Source organism: Vigna unguiculata, chromosome 8, assembly GCF_037176805.1.
Source record: "Vigna unguiculata cultivar grain cowpea cultivar isolate G323 ecotype 2 chromosome 8, ASM3717680v1, whole genome shotgun sequence".
Lineage (NCBI taxonomy): Eukaryota > Viridiplantae > Streptophyta > Magnoliopsida > Fabales > Fabaceae > Vigna > Vigna unguiculata.
The window spans coordinates 36117476-36132109 of NC_140799.1; the positions used below are offsets into that span (position 1 = coordinate 36117476).

The following is a 14634-nucleotide window of genomic DNA, read 5'->3' on the forward strand; positions in this document are numbered from 1 at the left end:
AAAATTTTAATGTTTTTCTGCCATTCAATTTTCAAATTAATAAAACTGAAAAAATAGTGGTAGAAAAAAAATCATTAATTCAATTTTGAAATGTAAAAATAATATTCCAATTTAAACAAGTTGCTTAAATTTGATTCTTTTATTTTAAATAAGACTAACCAAAAAAATGTAATGATTTTTCTAGAAAAACAGTGATCGAGTTTGACTATATTTGGTTTCATGAAAAAATTAATCTCTTAAGTTTTTTTTTTTAATTTTATCAATTTTGTATTTAATAATCATTTTATTTTTATAATAATCTATAAATAGAAATATATTTGTGGCATTTATGTAAATTCTTAAGAAAATTATGTTATTACAATTTTGTAATCTAATAGAAAAACATAATTCATAAAAATTCAAAATTAATTTTAATACTCTTAACTAACGTTTATATATTTTCACGATGAATACACAAAGAACAGAGACGGTCAATGTGTACCCTTAATTTATTTTAAATAATTATTTTCTTATCTTAATGTTAAGTTTGAAGTTGACTCATTTAAATACTTAAATTCAATTTTATTTATTTAATTAAAAAACAAACTTGATAAAATGTTTACCAAATCGAATTCAAATATTTTCTGTATAACTAAAATTTTTTAACCCTTAGCACGCATGATCAAATGAAATTTACAAGAAAAAAAGATGTATTTGAAAAAAACTGTTTTAAAAATCTTGAGAAAAAAAAATCAGTAAGATTAGTTTATATAAAAGTTTAAAATAGAAAAATATATAAACCTATATTAAATTTAAATAGTAAAATTGGAGTGTGAGTTTTTTTATTTTTGGATTTATGTGTTGAAATTTGTTTGATATATTGAGAAATTTTTGGCAGCATAGAAGTAATGTTTTTTTTTTCTTCTTATTATTATTATTAAGAAATGTCTAAGCCAATTGGGCATATAAATGGCGATGGAAGGCTTCACCTTTCATGATCGAAACTGGGCCCCAACCCAAAGAAAAGATAATAGTGTTAATTCGACAAAAACAGCACAAAAAGAATAACACAAACCCCTATTTGTTAAACTTAAAGTACATCGATACATTTTTATAAAATATTATTTATAATATATCTTTTTTATTAAAATATACCGTATTAAGAAAATATATAATATCAATATTACAAGAATAAAAATTGACCGCCTTTATTATTATCATTATCGTGACAATAAAATAATAATAGTTTATTATTATTAATTTTCAAAAAATTTAAATTAATAGTTTATTATCATCAGGAAACACATGCGCTATGGTAATTATTTGTTCATATATTTAATTTTCAAAAAATTTAAATTAACATTAATAATAAATATATAATTAATTTTTAAAATGAATTTTAAATATAAAATAAAATAAAATAAAAATCTAATTTTTTAAAAATAATATTTTAAGATAAAAGAAAATTTTAAAATAATGATTAAAAATAAATTATTTATAAAATAATTAAAAATAAAACTGATAGTAATAATAACGCTAACAGTTTCTGTATATATTTAATATTATGTTTATTTTTCTTTAATAAATTAAAATTTAATATTTTTATTATTTTTATTTTTCAAAATATGTATTAACAAATTTATTTCATACGACTTATGTATTATATATAAAAAAATAAAAAAGTAAATTATTATATTAAAATTATGTTTTCATAACAAAATAATTATATAAAATCAACCATTTGATCAACATTTTGGATCTAACGTTATTAAATAAACTGTGAACAGTTACAGAAAACATGGATAATTATTTTTTTTTCATTTAATTAAAAATGTCTTTTCACTATATTTTATTTATTTATAATATTTTTTTAGTGTTATTGCGAATTATTTATAGTGATTTTAAATTATGAAAGGGAAATTTTGTTATATATAATGATATGGATAACAAGATAGACACAATTACTAGAATTGTTATTATCGAAAACGTCTGTGTCATCTGAAAATGCAATTGTAAATTGTTCATGTTTCATCACTTTTTATTTTTCTTTAAAAATCCAAAAAATAACAAACCAAGTGTTTGTATTAGTGGATATCTTTTTCAGATTCACTTTCTTTTTATCTAAATTTGAAAGCCCATTGAAAAATGTTATTTTTAAACAAAGCATGCATGCAACAAAACATATTTTATATTACAGTATTAATTAAGTTAGTTTAGTTAGTTAAAATTATTTTTTATATTTATCCTAAATTAATGAATGCAGTGTATACTTACTCTCTTTTTTTTTTTAAATGTGTAACTAGTTAAATTTAATTCATTTAATGTCAATTAATTTTTAAAATGTACAAAATTATAAACTCAAACTATTTAAATATATCAAAAAAATCAGCAACCTTCATCAAAATTTGGTTTTTAAATATCATTTAATCATGGGAATCTACCACACACGAAAATGTTTAGAAATATCAAAACCAATACATAATCCAAGCTAAGGGTAGAGAGATTAGGAAAAGAGAAAATGGTAGAAAGAAAAAGAAAAGTTAAAGATTCTTGTAGAAAAAAAATATGACTCGAAGCTCAAGAAAAGAATTTCTTTATACACTACATATACATAATTAACTTATAACTTTAGTGTATAATTAGAAAATTTTCTTTCTAAATAATTACAAAATTAAAACTAGATTTACATTTTTTTTTTGTTACATACCTTAATTTTCTAAATTTCTTCTTTCACCTTTTTCTTTTCTTATGACAACTATAACATTAACTTGTTATGCACACAAAACGTGCACTCTAAGAAAGCTTAAAAAAAAATACTTGAACTTTAGGAACAAATACATGTCATTTGCCAATACAACATAGTAATGTGCCAACAAACGGTTCCACGTCAAAAAAACAAAATTCCAACAAACATATTTAAGTTTATATATTCTCTTCCAAAAACCCTAACTTTTAAGCACTTTTTATGGGATGATTATTGCTGATTATGTATTAATTAATTAACGGATGCTTTAATTCAAAATTGAGTTAATTAGAAAGTGGTTATTAGTTAAATAATATAGCAGTGGGGCTTTTGAGAAAGGTCTTGTCTTGGCAGTTTCAGATTCGGCCACAACTACTTTCCAAATTTGTATTTGGATTGAAGTTTGAGAATTTAAGTTTTGTTTAAATTTAAGTTTGAAAAAAAAAAAGTCTCACTTTCATAAAGTTGAACTTTTAAACTAAATTTTAGTGTGTGAAATGTATTTTTAAAAGTACTTAAACATGCCATGTCAATACATTTAATCTTCTAGTTGAATTTGGACCACCCCAACACTATAATCTATTTTTGAGGGATCTCATTTCTTGCAATTTTCATTTTTCACACTATTATAAAAATAAAAATATTTGGATTAATTTTGTGATAAGATAAAGCAACCTTAACTTCTTTCACAAAAGAAAAAAAAAGGTAAAGAGGATAGAAAAAGAAGTTCAAAGCAAAGATCTTTTTGGCTTGGCTTAATATTGGAAGTTACTTTGAAATAATGCCCTTACAAAGGCATGAAGTGGAATAATTTAAAGTTGTAATTTTTAATGAGAATAAAGACAAATATGTAAAAGCAAAGTGAACATTGATATAGTAATTATTAGTTAATTAATTAACTAATTTATTTATTTACCTCAGTGGAATAGAATTCATCTATTTCAACAAGCTTTAATTACTCCAAGCACTTTTTCATTTAGCTACTTATTTATTTATTTACAATTACCCATAATTATAAAAAAGAAAGCTGCCAAATTAACCGTACCATAAAAGTAACCATAAATACATAATTTTCTTGTAGACAAAATTTAATAGAAGCATGCATCTAAATGAAAGAGAAAATTATTGCAAAGACTAAGATTTAGAAATAATTATAGTTAAGCTATAGTCAACTGCACCTAACTGCCAATAAAATTTTCTAACTTGCAATTCACATCAACAGAAACATTATTTCTCAGTTTCACCCACATTTTATGACCTTAACATTCTAAAACATACGTCATTCACGAATTCAAGTTGAAACCATGCGAAGGGTATCTATTAAATAAATTCAGAAACTGAAAAGGGTCTAAAAAAATATGTTAAAATAACAACTCCTATAGTTTTTAGGGAAGACTAAACTAAGATGAACGTGAGCCAAACCTAATTTCGGTTTTTAATACATGAGATTGGTTTTAAGGGATTTAGGTTTTGAACTCAAACAATTTTTCTAAAAGTGTTTCACTTTTTTTCAATAGTCTGAATCCAGTGAATGTCTAGTGTAATTTTTTAGAACAATTATTATGTTTTAATAGTGATTTCTATTTTCAAGATAACATTTTAATATGATCTATCAACTAAGTTAGTAATAACTCTTTCACAGTTACATCGTACCATTAACACGTGCCATTATAAATTATGTGAATCATTTTCAATTCTTGCAATTATAGTGTTGAGTCATCAAATTAAAGTTAAATACAATACCTGACCTAACATGCCTAACTTCTCTTTTAACTAAAAAGAAAATACAAATTTAGGAGGAAAGAATGTCCTTTATCTGACTCACTATTAATTCTTAATGTTACATTAACTAATCACAAGAATTAACTCGTGAAATATATTAAATTTAATTCTTACGGGTAACACATTAGGCGATTTTAAAAGGATAATCTTCCTTTTCTTATTCAAAAAAAAAAAAAAAAAAACAGGACAGATGTTAAAGCACAAATTTCTTATCTTCTTAAGTTGATGATGTTCCATCTTCTCTTTAACTGTTGACTTGTGTAATAATTGTTTAAAAAAATACAATTAAAGTAATTTTAATTATTTAATAACAAAATAGTTACTGTTCATATTTAGATTTGTATGTTCTTAAAGTAGTTAACTTAAAGTTGTATAATACAGTTAAAAAATATTTGAGAAAAATAAAAGAAAAATTGCGTATTTAGGTATGAATATACTGTTAACGAACTCAAGTATTTGAGAATTTTGTTGAGATGTAACTTCAACGCTAACAAAGAGTGTTTGACTGGTTTGAATGGGAAAATGTTAGTACAAAAATTAAGTTTGGCAATCGAAACCAAAGAACTTACACGAAAGTTGAATAAACAAAGAAAGAAACTGTCTCAACCAACAACTACCCTTTCTCTTTCTCTCTCTCTATATATCAGCACTGTTATGTTGTGTTGCGAGTTATAATAACTGTTGCTTCAAGCCACGCACGCACAAACCAGTTTTCCAATTTTCTCTCTCTGTTTGTTTCTGTGACTAAACGGAACCATATGGAGGAGGCTCCTCCGGCGGAGGCGGTGGCCGTACGGCGAGCGTTGGAGCTGCTGCAGCTAAACGACCCCGTTTTGAGGGTCCAAGCGGCCAAGGACATCCGCCGCCTCACCAAAACCTCCCACCGCTGCCGCCGCCAGCTCCGCCAGGCCGTCTCGCCACTCGTCTCCATGCTCCGAGTCGACTCGCCCGAGTTCCATGAACCCGCCCTTCTCGCTCTCCTCAACCTCGCCGTACAAGACGAAAAGCACGTACCACCCTTACCTCTTTTTCTCCAAAATTTCAATCAACCAGTTTTCTTCTCAAATTGGGTTTTCCAAAACAAAAAAAAAACTATTTTTTTACTCTATATATATATATATATATATATATATATATATATATATATATAATATGTGTTTGTTATATAATTTGGGATAGGATTTTGGGTATACGAAACAGAGGTATTCCTATGGTGTCAATTTTTTTTTTCTTTTGAATATTTTTTTTGTAATTTTGCAATATATTTGGATGGTGTGAAACACATGGGATCCATGGAGTTTGTCAAGTTGGGAATAGAATATATAAGAATATGCGATAAATAGTTTGGATTTGGTAAACATGCAAATACATGATACAATAAGGAGGAGTATTTTATTCTTAGATTAGATATTTAGAAGAGATTATGAGAAGCTTATAACAATAGTTTGTTGGTGGGTCTTTTTACTTTATTTTAATGATTTTGTGGTTCAACAAGTTGTTGATTAGTTTTAGATGATTTAAGTTTCATAATTAAAATTATGGTGTAAGTTTTTTATGTGATAAAATGTTATTAAATAAGTGATTAATGATAGGGAGATGTTTGATGGAATTCAGGGAAGAAAGATGGGCCTGAATGAAGAAGAAAAACAATTTTTTTTTTCATGGCTTAGAATCAGAATGCAAAATTTGGTTGGCTGGATTGATGAGAAATTCTGAAGAAGATGATATGTTTTTCACTTTTTTTACTGTGTCATATGTAGTGATTGGATAGGGATTTATGATATTTTTTTTTATAAATTCAATGGGTGCATAAACTGGTGTTGACAAGAAACATTGGATGTTTGAACACAGAATCTTATCCAATTGGTGGGTGGTTTTTGTTTGGTACATATGGAGCACTTTACCTTTTTAACGTTTTAGGATTGTCTTATTTAAATGAAGTTAACCTGCAAAAAGTTGCAGGTTATAAATAATGATAAATTTGTCAACGGAAAATAGTAAAATTATCTGTATACTTATCAGATATGGAGTAATAATACAGTAAAAAGAAAACATTTTTTTTTTATGATTGTAGATAAAAACATGCAAACTAAGTATTACAAAAGGCAGCTAAAAACCTAAACATACTAGAATTCCGTGTATTGTTATGTTATTTAACTTTTCTCTGATGCATGATTCAATGAGTAAACTAAGCCCTCTTTTTTAATGTTTATTGTTGGAGATGGTTCATGTCCCTTCATTCAATGCGGTATTCAATCACCGAATGACTTTTTTTCAACTTTTGTACTCTTCTTCTCATTAAGACTATAGTTGTGGTTGTAGGTGGAACGGATGAATAAAGATGCTGCGAAAAGATTAAATAAAATGTTTTCATTTTTACCAATTGTTGCTTAGTGAAATCACTTTCATGGCGGTGTAAATCATTTTTGCTCCTATTTTCTTTCTTTCTCCCTTTTTATCAGTAAGTTTGAAATGATTTCAATTTAATTTCACTTCCCCATTTTCCTTCTAGTGAAAAAAACATAACAAAAGTTATAATATTTAAGCTGTTGTTCTTTATTCGTAATCGCCTTTTACATTAAATGCTTTTTGAGAAGGAAAGACCATACTTTTGTATGCGTTCTGCATTCAAGTTTCATTTCTCTCTTTACTGGGTCCATGGGGTCGGTAGGAGGTTTAGTGGATTGTATTTTATCTAATAACTGATAGATTGTCGGGTCCATAAATGAGCTATAATCATAGAAAATTTCTTCTTTCAAGGAATAAATGTAGAACAGAACAGACACTACCAATCATCGAAAGAGTATAAATCAGGGAATCTAACGTTAATCTGACTTAAACATGTGGTCTTGTTTTAGCTTTGCATTGTTCTGAATATGTTCCAGCTTAGAATATTGTTCTGCTATATGATTTCTATGCATTGTGCGTGATTCGTTCTTATTCTTATCAAGCAGGAACAAAATTAGCATTGTGGAAGCTGGTGCATTAGAGCCAATAACAAGTTTCCTCGAGTCAGAAAATCCAAATCTTCGGGAGTATGCAACTGCATCTTTGCTCACTCTATCCGTTTCTCCGACCAACAAACCAATCATTGGTGCTAGTGGCGCAATTCCTCTCCTTGTAAATACTCTCAAAGATGGAAGCCCACAAGCTAAAGTTGATGCTGTGACGGCTCTGTCAAATTTATCAACACACCCAGAAAACCTCAGCATCATTCTCGAAACAAATGCAACGCCTTTTATAGTTAGTCTTCTGAAAACCTGTAGAAAATCCTCAAAACTAGCTGAGAAATGTTGTGCTCTGATAGAATCCTTGGTGGGTTATGAGGAGGGTAGAATTTCCTTAACATCTGAAGAAGGTGGGGTTCTTGCGGTTGTGGAAGTTCTTGAAAATGGGACCCCCCAGAGTAGAGAACATGCTGTTGGAGCACTGCTGAGAATGTGTGAAAGTGATAGATGTAAATACAGGGAACCGATTCTGAGAGAAGGTGTTATTCCGGGACTTCTTGAGCTTACGGTTCAAGGAACCTCTAAATCACAGCCAAAAGCACGTACCCTTTTGCAGCTACTGAGAGAGTCTCCATATTCAAGAGCTGAAGCTGAACCAGACACTCTTCAGAACATAGTCTGTGACATCATATCACAGATTGATGGGGATGATCAATCTGGTAAAGCGAAGAAGATGCTGGCTGAGATGGTCCAAGTCAGCATGGAGCAGAGTTTGAGACATTTGCAGCAAAGGGCTCTTGTGTGTACCCCTTCTGATATGCCTATCACAACTTGTGCTTCTGAAGTTTCTTCAAAATAGTGCTTCACTTGGGGCTCTTCTACTTTGTATCTTTTTTTCTTTCTCTTTTCACTTGGAAGTTGTGAGATAAATGCCAGTCCAGGCCATGGTGGAGGTATCGAGTGACTGGTAATGGTAATTGTCAATAAAATGTTGTTGTTGTATGATTAAAAGAACTTGATTTTGTAGTTGATTTGTAAAGGAAACGTTGTATAAAAATAGTATACAGAAGTCGTTAAGGGTCTTGTCAATTCTTCTTCTTCTTCTTCTCTGTAGAGTTGCGTAGCTAGCAAGTACTTGTTTCTATATTGCGTAGTGCATTTTAATGGGACCTTTTCTTTAGAGTTTAGTATTTTGGACATCAGAGAAGGTACTTTTTATAATCTTAATGCGATTCCTTTTTTGTGGCAAATATAATATTGATGGTGATGGAGTGAGGTTTGGGTGTTTGACTATTCAATCGAAAATCGAAAATCGAAGTCCTTGCCTCCACTTAATTGAACCTTTCTTAGCTTAGACCCAAAATGATCTAGGTTTGATCTTGGTCATGCGTCAAATTGACAAATCTTAGTATGTAAATATATATGGAATCTCGTATTCCTAATCTTATTATACCACCGAATATGCCAAATACAATGTAATGAAAGGAGATAACTTGAACCACCAATATGAATATGAAGTCACTTTCAATCCATAGACTATAACATCCTTTCTCACACGCAATTTCAAAAACTCGAATTGCTCCAAAAGATATGCAGATAGCTTTTTGTACACCAAGATAGTGATTAAAAACCAATAATAAAGGAAAATTTATTATCCTGAAATAAGCTTCCATAATTAGTAACACTAGAGCACTATAAACAGTTTTATATCAGTGTACACTTCATACTAAAACAAGGTGGAGATAACAGAAAAAATATTATTGAATTTATCTTTATTAACAACATATATCATGTTAAAAATAAAAAAATGTCTTTCAAATTAAACACTTTATTGATACTTGTCATACGAGTATCACTTGTCATACGAGTGTCAGTGTCCGATACGTATCGGACACAAGACACGTCATTAATGAGATGCGTCTGGATTTCATAAGCCAACCGTGTCCGACATTGTTTATCATGAGTAGGTTTAACTGGCATAATAATATCCTGAATTCTATTAGAACCAGTAGGAAATGTTTTAGAAATGAAATCCAATTCTTATCACTGACTATAAGGTATGTTAGCAGAAATAGTTATTGTCAGCTGGTTGTGCAGATCAGAATGGATGTGTAATGATTCTACCAAAAGCTTACCTAATCTTAAATCTGTACAGAAATTAAATCGAGATTAATCACCGATAAAATAAAACTCTATTCATAATTCTGCTCTCTTTAATTAACTAAATTGATTTACCTTAATTAAAATAAAATTCCAATACCTACTTCCTAGCTTGAAAACATGGGCGATTTTAAAAAAAATTGATGCAATGTTTATGAACTAGAAAGTAAAAATCTCAAACCTTATCCTATTTGTTCTGTTTTTCTACCGTTCACACGGTTTTTTTTTTTTTTCAGCTCAAGGAATAAATTTCCAGTGTTAGCAGTAAGATATTTTATCCTATTTTATCTCAAGTAGGACCTAAAAAGTAGAGTAAATATCTAAAAAACATAATTTTATTGAAGGCTGCACTTATGTTAAAACTTTTAAATATTGATCTTGTAATCCTAAATCAAACAAGCACTAAACTGTACTAAAATGTTGGCTCTATTAAATTTAAGCTAAGATGTATGCCGATATCATTTTCATCGTGCAATTGTGTATCAGAAACAAACTATGTAGTGGTTATTATCTTTGCAACAGAACCTATCTAGAATTAATGTTTAATTATGCTATCAAACATCACAAATTTGCACGAATTTAAATGGTTGTTGAAGAGTTAACAAAATTGATAGTTTGTCAAGAAATCACGGAATGACCTTGTATATATCTTGGTAACAAACATTCTGCAGGTGACATGGTGTTTTTTTTGTTCCTAAACTGCACACCACTCTGATCTCTGTCGGAGACATTAACAGCAATGACCACCAAAGCTGAAGGCAGTGAAGAAAATATGTTGTCAAGTATGGAAGAGGGTTTTTCCCCTAGCCCTTCCACAACCTTTGGATTGCACCACTGTTGCTCAAACCATGTTGCAACCTTGGCACAGAAGGTCCGTCACATGATGTTTTCTGTTGTCTCACATTAGAGTCAATCATTAGACTGATATTAATTTATAGGAGTGGACTAAAGTGAGAGTATGTTGATTTTTTTTTTCTTCTTCTGGATTGTGAGTAGGTGATAACAGAAGTGATTGGCACATATTTTGTGGTATTTGCTGGTTGTGGATCTGTGGCAGTGAATAAGATCTATGGCTCAGTCACATTTCCAGGTATTTGTGTGACATGGGGACTCATCGTAATGGTCATGATTTACACTCTTGCTCATATCTCTGGAGCACACTTCAATCCTGCAGTCACCGTCACTTTGGCCATTTTTCGCCGCTTCTCATATAAACATGTAACTTTCTTTTCTTAACATCATTTCCAATTTTTGGAAACACAATAATTACACACAGTTCTTTCTAGTTATGCTGTTTTAGTTAAAATTTGCGTTTCAGTCTAGTTATGATTCACATTAACTAGTTTCTGCACCACTTTTATAGCTTTGATGAGTTTTGGTCATGCATGTAGATGCCACTGTACATCTTTGCTCAGTTACTGGGGTCGATACTTGCAAGTGGCACACTAGCCCTAATGTTGGATGTGACACCTAAATCTTTCTTCGGAACGATACCAGTTGGATCCAATGTCCAATCTTTAGCTGCTGAAATCATCATCACCTTTCTCTTGATGTTTGTTATATCTGCTGTTACTACAGACGACAGAGCGGTTTGTATTCTACTCCATACTCTACAACACAACACTTGTGGATTTAACAAATGTTTTTCACTTTTGTACTGATTTTTTTTTTTGGTCTAAAGATTCTAATAAGTTTGATAATTCGCAGGTGGGTGATTTTGCAGGAGTTGTAGTTGGGATGACTATAATGTTGAATGTCTTCATTGCCGGGTAACTAATTATTGGTTTAAGGTTTTAAATATTGGTTTTAGGCATCATTGTTTTGTATAACTTGTTAAGGTAGTTATTTTAAAAACTGAGGAGGATTTGCGATTGAACGATACTATGAATATGAAAGTGCTTTATGTTCTCTTAGAACACAAACTTATATAAATTGAAAATGGTTTTGCAATTTGATGCAGGCCTGTATCAGGAGCTTCCATGAACCCTGCAAGAAGTATTGGTCCTGCGGTTATGATACATCTTTACAAAGGGTTGTGGATATATATAGTTGGTCCAATTGTTGGAGCCATAGCTGGAGCACTTGCCTATAACTTTCTCAGATCCACACACAACTCACCTTCAGAACAAACCTCAGGGCCTTCTTCAGGTTGAACAGGTTCATGGGATACCATGGAAATTTTGTTCTCATTAGAACTTTTGAATTTATTTCTTATTTATGACTTTGAATTAGTACGAGTTTATGTATGGTTTAAACCTCATAATTTATTTATTTATAAAAATTGAAATGTGATGGATGCACATACTGAAAATCAATTACCAACACACAAGAACTAAGTTTTTTACATCAAATATTAGAATCAACCCACCAATAGAGTAAATAAACAATGGAAATTAAAATATAGTGTACCTAAAAATAACATAAAATAGAGTAAAAAGACAAATTTTATCCAAACAAAATAGTGACTGATAGTGCTCCCAGAGCAGCCAAAACCAGCAACCCCAGAACTCTGTTTTGAGCAGCAGAGTAATAGTATGCATATGCATCACCCGGAGGAGCGATTACATATATGAACCTTGGCGGCGGCGGCGGGGTTGGTGGAGGTCGTGAGGGTGGTGGTCTCAGCCGTGGAGGTGGCGGCGGCGGCGGTGATTCATCACAAATTTCGGGGGAGGAAATCTCTGGTAGTGGTAGCGGTGGCGGCGGCGAAGGAGGTGGAGGAGGAGGTGACAGAAGTTGGTCATCGCAGGGACTTCCGCAAGGGCATGATCCACACTTAACTTCAGTGTATGGTTGGTGAGAAACTTGTGGTTGCTCTAACTTGGTAGAATACGTGATTGCATGAACTGAAGATGAAAGTGTGAGACAGAAAAGAAGAAGCAGTGGTGGAAGTTTTTGAGGAGTGAACACCATTTTGTGAGTAGTACATGAAATTTGATTCCTTCTGAGGCAAGGTATATAAATAAGAGCTTGTATGTTAAGTAGGGTGTGATGAAGATGCTCTTCACTAGTTTACGTTTATTGCACGTATAATATGCCAAAGCATAGGTAAAACCTCTTAGGCGAACATGTTTTTTTGTTTTTTTTAAGGAAAGTACATGGAAACTGTGTGAGGAATTAGAATGAAAATGTTGCATGAGTTTATTAACTTTATGGGGTTGGTTGGGTATGATTGTGTGATGATGGATGATCCTAAAAAAAGAAAGTGAAAGAAATTGTTGATGTAAGTATATTCTTACCTTTTGCATGAAGTATATGGTGATGATGAGACATGAATTTCACTTGGGTTAAAATGCTTAATTGTTTCAAAGATAGATTTTAGATGGGTTTGTTTATTGCATCAGTAAACAATACCAGAATGGCTTCTTCACTTTGCATAAAGTGTAAAGCTGGCATTATTCGTTCCCATACGTCACTAATTATTGGCATCTTCATTCATTTTTTGTAGCTTGCAGTTAACACATTAGTATCTCATTATTCTAGTTTTACTTTTCTCGTATTTATTATGAGTTTCATTTTATTTTTGTTATGAACTTGGATTAATGTATCTTCATCAAAAGATCAGAACTGAAGAGTGGTATTTAAAAGATTGATTTCATTCACAACTGAACTCATAATCAAAAGTTTTTTTTAAGGTACGTGTTTACTTGTAAATGAGTTTTGTATTTAATTGTGTAAGATCTAAGTTTTACCTTCTTTAATTATAATTATAAGACAAAGGCATGGTAGGAAAAGATAGTGTTGGGATGAGAAATTAAGAAAGGAATCAGATGTTCGGGAAGGAGGCAAGAACCCATTGCCTTTTCTATATGAAAATTGTTGGCCATCCCAGTTATTGGTGAACTGTTCAAGGTATGGACATGAAAGAAGTTTTTTTAAAAATGATTCTTTTATATAATTTTTTTTTTCTGAAAAAGCATTTAAAGAATTTACTTTTCAACCTAGTACCAAAATCAATTTCAACTTATCTTAAAATTTGAATTCTTACTATTGTATATTTACTTTGTATACTTATTGCTATCTGGGTATTTATTTAAAACAACCAATAAGTCTATCATTATCACACATGTTAGATCCGGGGTCAGTATTTCACTTATTAAAAACATAAATTTCTTATTCTAATTACATGGAATGGAACGATGTTCAAATTTATTTACACATTGTTAACTATTTCAAGAGTTTTAGCATAAGAATTGTTTATTAATAGCAATTTATTTGTTTTATCTTATGGATGATCACAAATTATTTTAATTCTTTTCATTCTAAGCAATTGTCACAACTAACAATAGCCTTTTAACCAACTCAAAATGACTCCAAAAAAACAAGGTAATTACGATCATTAATATTATTTTAAAATCTATTATTTTTATTAGAAAGTTTATATAAAATATGCAAATTAGAATCGTGATAAGTTTCAAATCATGAGTCATTTATATATAAAATAACTAACAATGAGAAACCTAGTATCGTTTTTAACTAAAAACTCTCATGTTAATTTATAGATCTTCCTTGTTACATATATTCTTGGTATTATTCATCGTCATTTGGTACAAGACTTTTTATTATATATATAAATTTCTCATAATCTTAATTCATATTTGTGGCATCCTATTTAAATAGATAATTCTAATAAATAAAGTATCACAAAATTATAATAATACATAGCACAGAACAATATCATAAACGTGATTCATAATGTAAAACCGTTTAGATAAATGAATGCTCAAATGAGAAAGAAAATTACAAGATAAACCGTTCATCAAAAGATCAATAACAAATCTGCCTTAACTAAACAGTCGCATCTTCGCCATCTGTACCAGGATTTTTCGCATCAGTTCACACCAAAATTAGTGATCATTGCAAAAAAGAAAGTCAAACAAAAAGCAAACACAAAGAAAGAGGGTAAGCTAATGAAAAATTATTTTTAACATATAAATGAGCAAGAAAATTATTTAAACACAAGCAACTTGTGATCACAAACAGTAAAAGACACTTTAAGTCAATTATCTGGATACATGTAAT

At 30.2% G+C, this 14634-nt stretch overlaps 2 protein-coding genes across 3 annotated transcripts; both read left to right on the forward strand.

Moving 5' to 3' along the window:
• Positions 1-5036: 5036 nt before the first annotated feature.
• Positions 5037-8541, forward strand: LOC114195442 (uncharacterized). Of its 2 annotated transcripts, none has more exons than XM_028085920.2 (2): positions 5037-5510; positions 7459-8541. In XM_028085920.2, exons 1-2 carry the CDS (start codon positions 5263-5265, stop codon positions 8309-8311), a joined length of 1101 nt encoding a protein of 366 aa, XP_027941721.1. In that variant the 5' UTR covers positions 5037-5262; the 3' UTR covers positions 8312-8541. The 2 variants fall into 2 exon arrangements, with proteins under 2 accessions (XP_027941721.1, XP_085521397.1); XM_085665271.1 differs by having other exon boundaries at positions 5311-5514.
• Positions 8542-10351: 1810 nt separating this feature from the next.
• LOC114195122 (putative aquaporin NIP-type) lies at positions 10352-11765 on the forward strand. The gene is made up of 5 exons (XM_028085513.1): positions 10352-10483; positions 10609-10830; positions 11004-11201; positions 11320-11381; positions 11573-11765. The coding sequence occupies exons 1-5, from the start codon at positions 10352-10354 to the stop codon at positions 11763-11765; spliced, it is 807 nt and encodes a 268-aa protein (XP_027941314.1).
• Positions 11766-14634: the final 2869 nt, after the last annotated feature.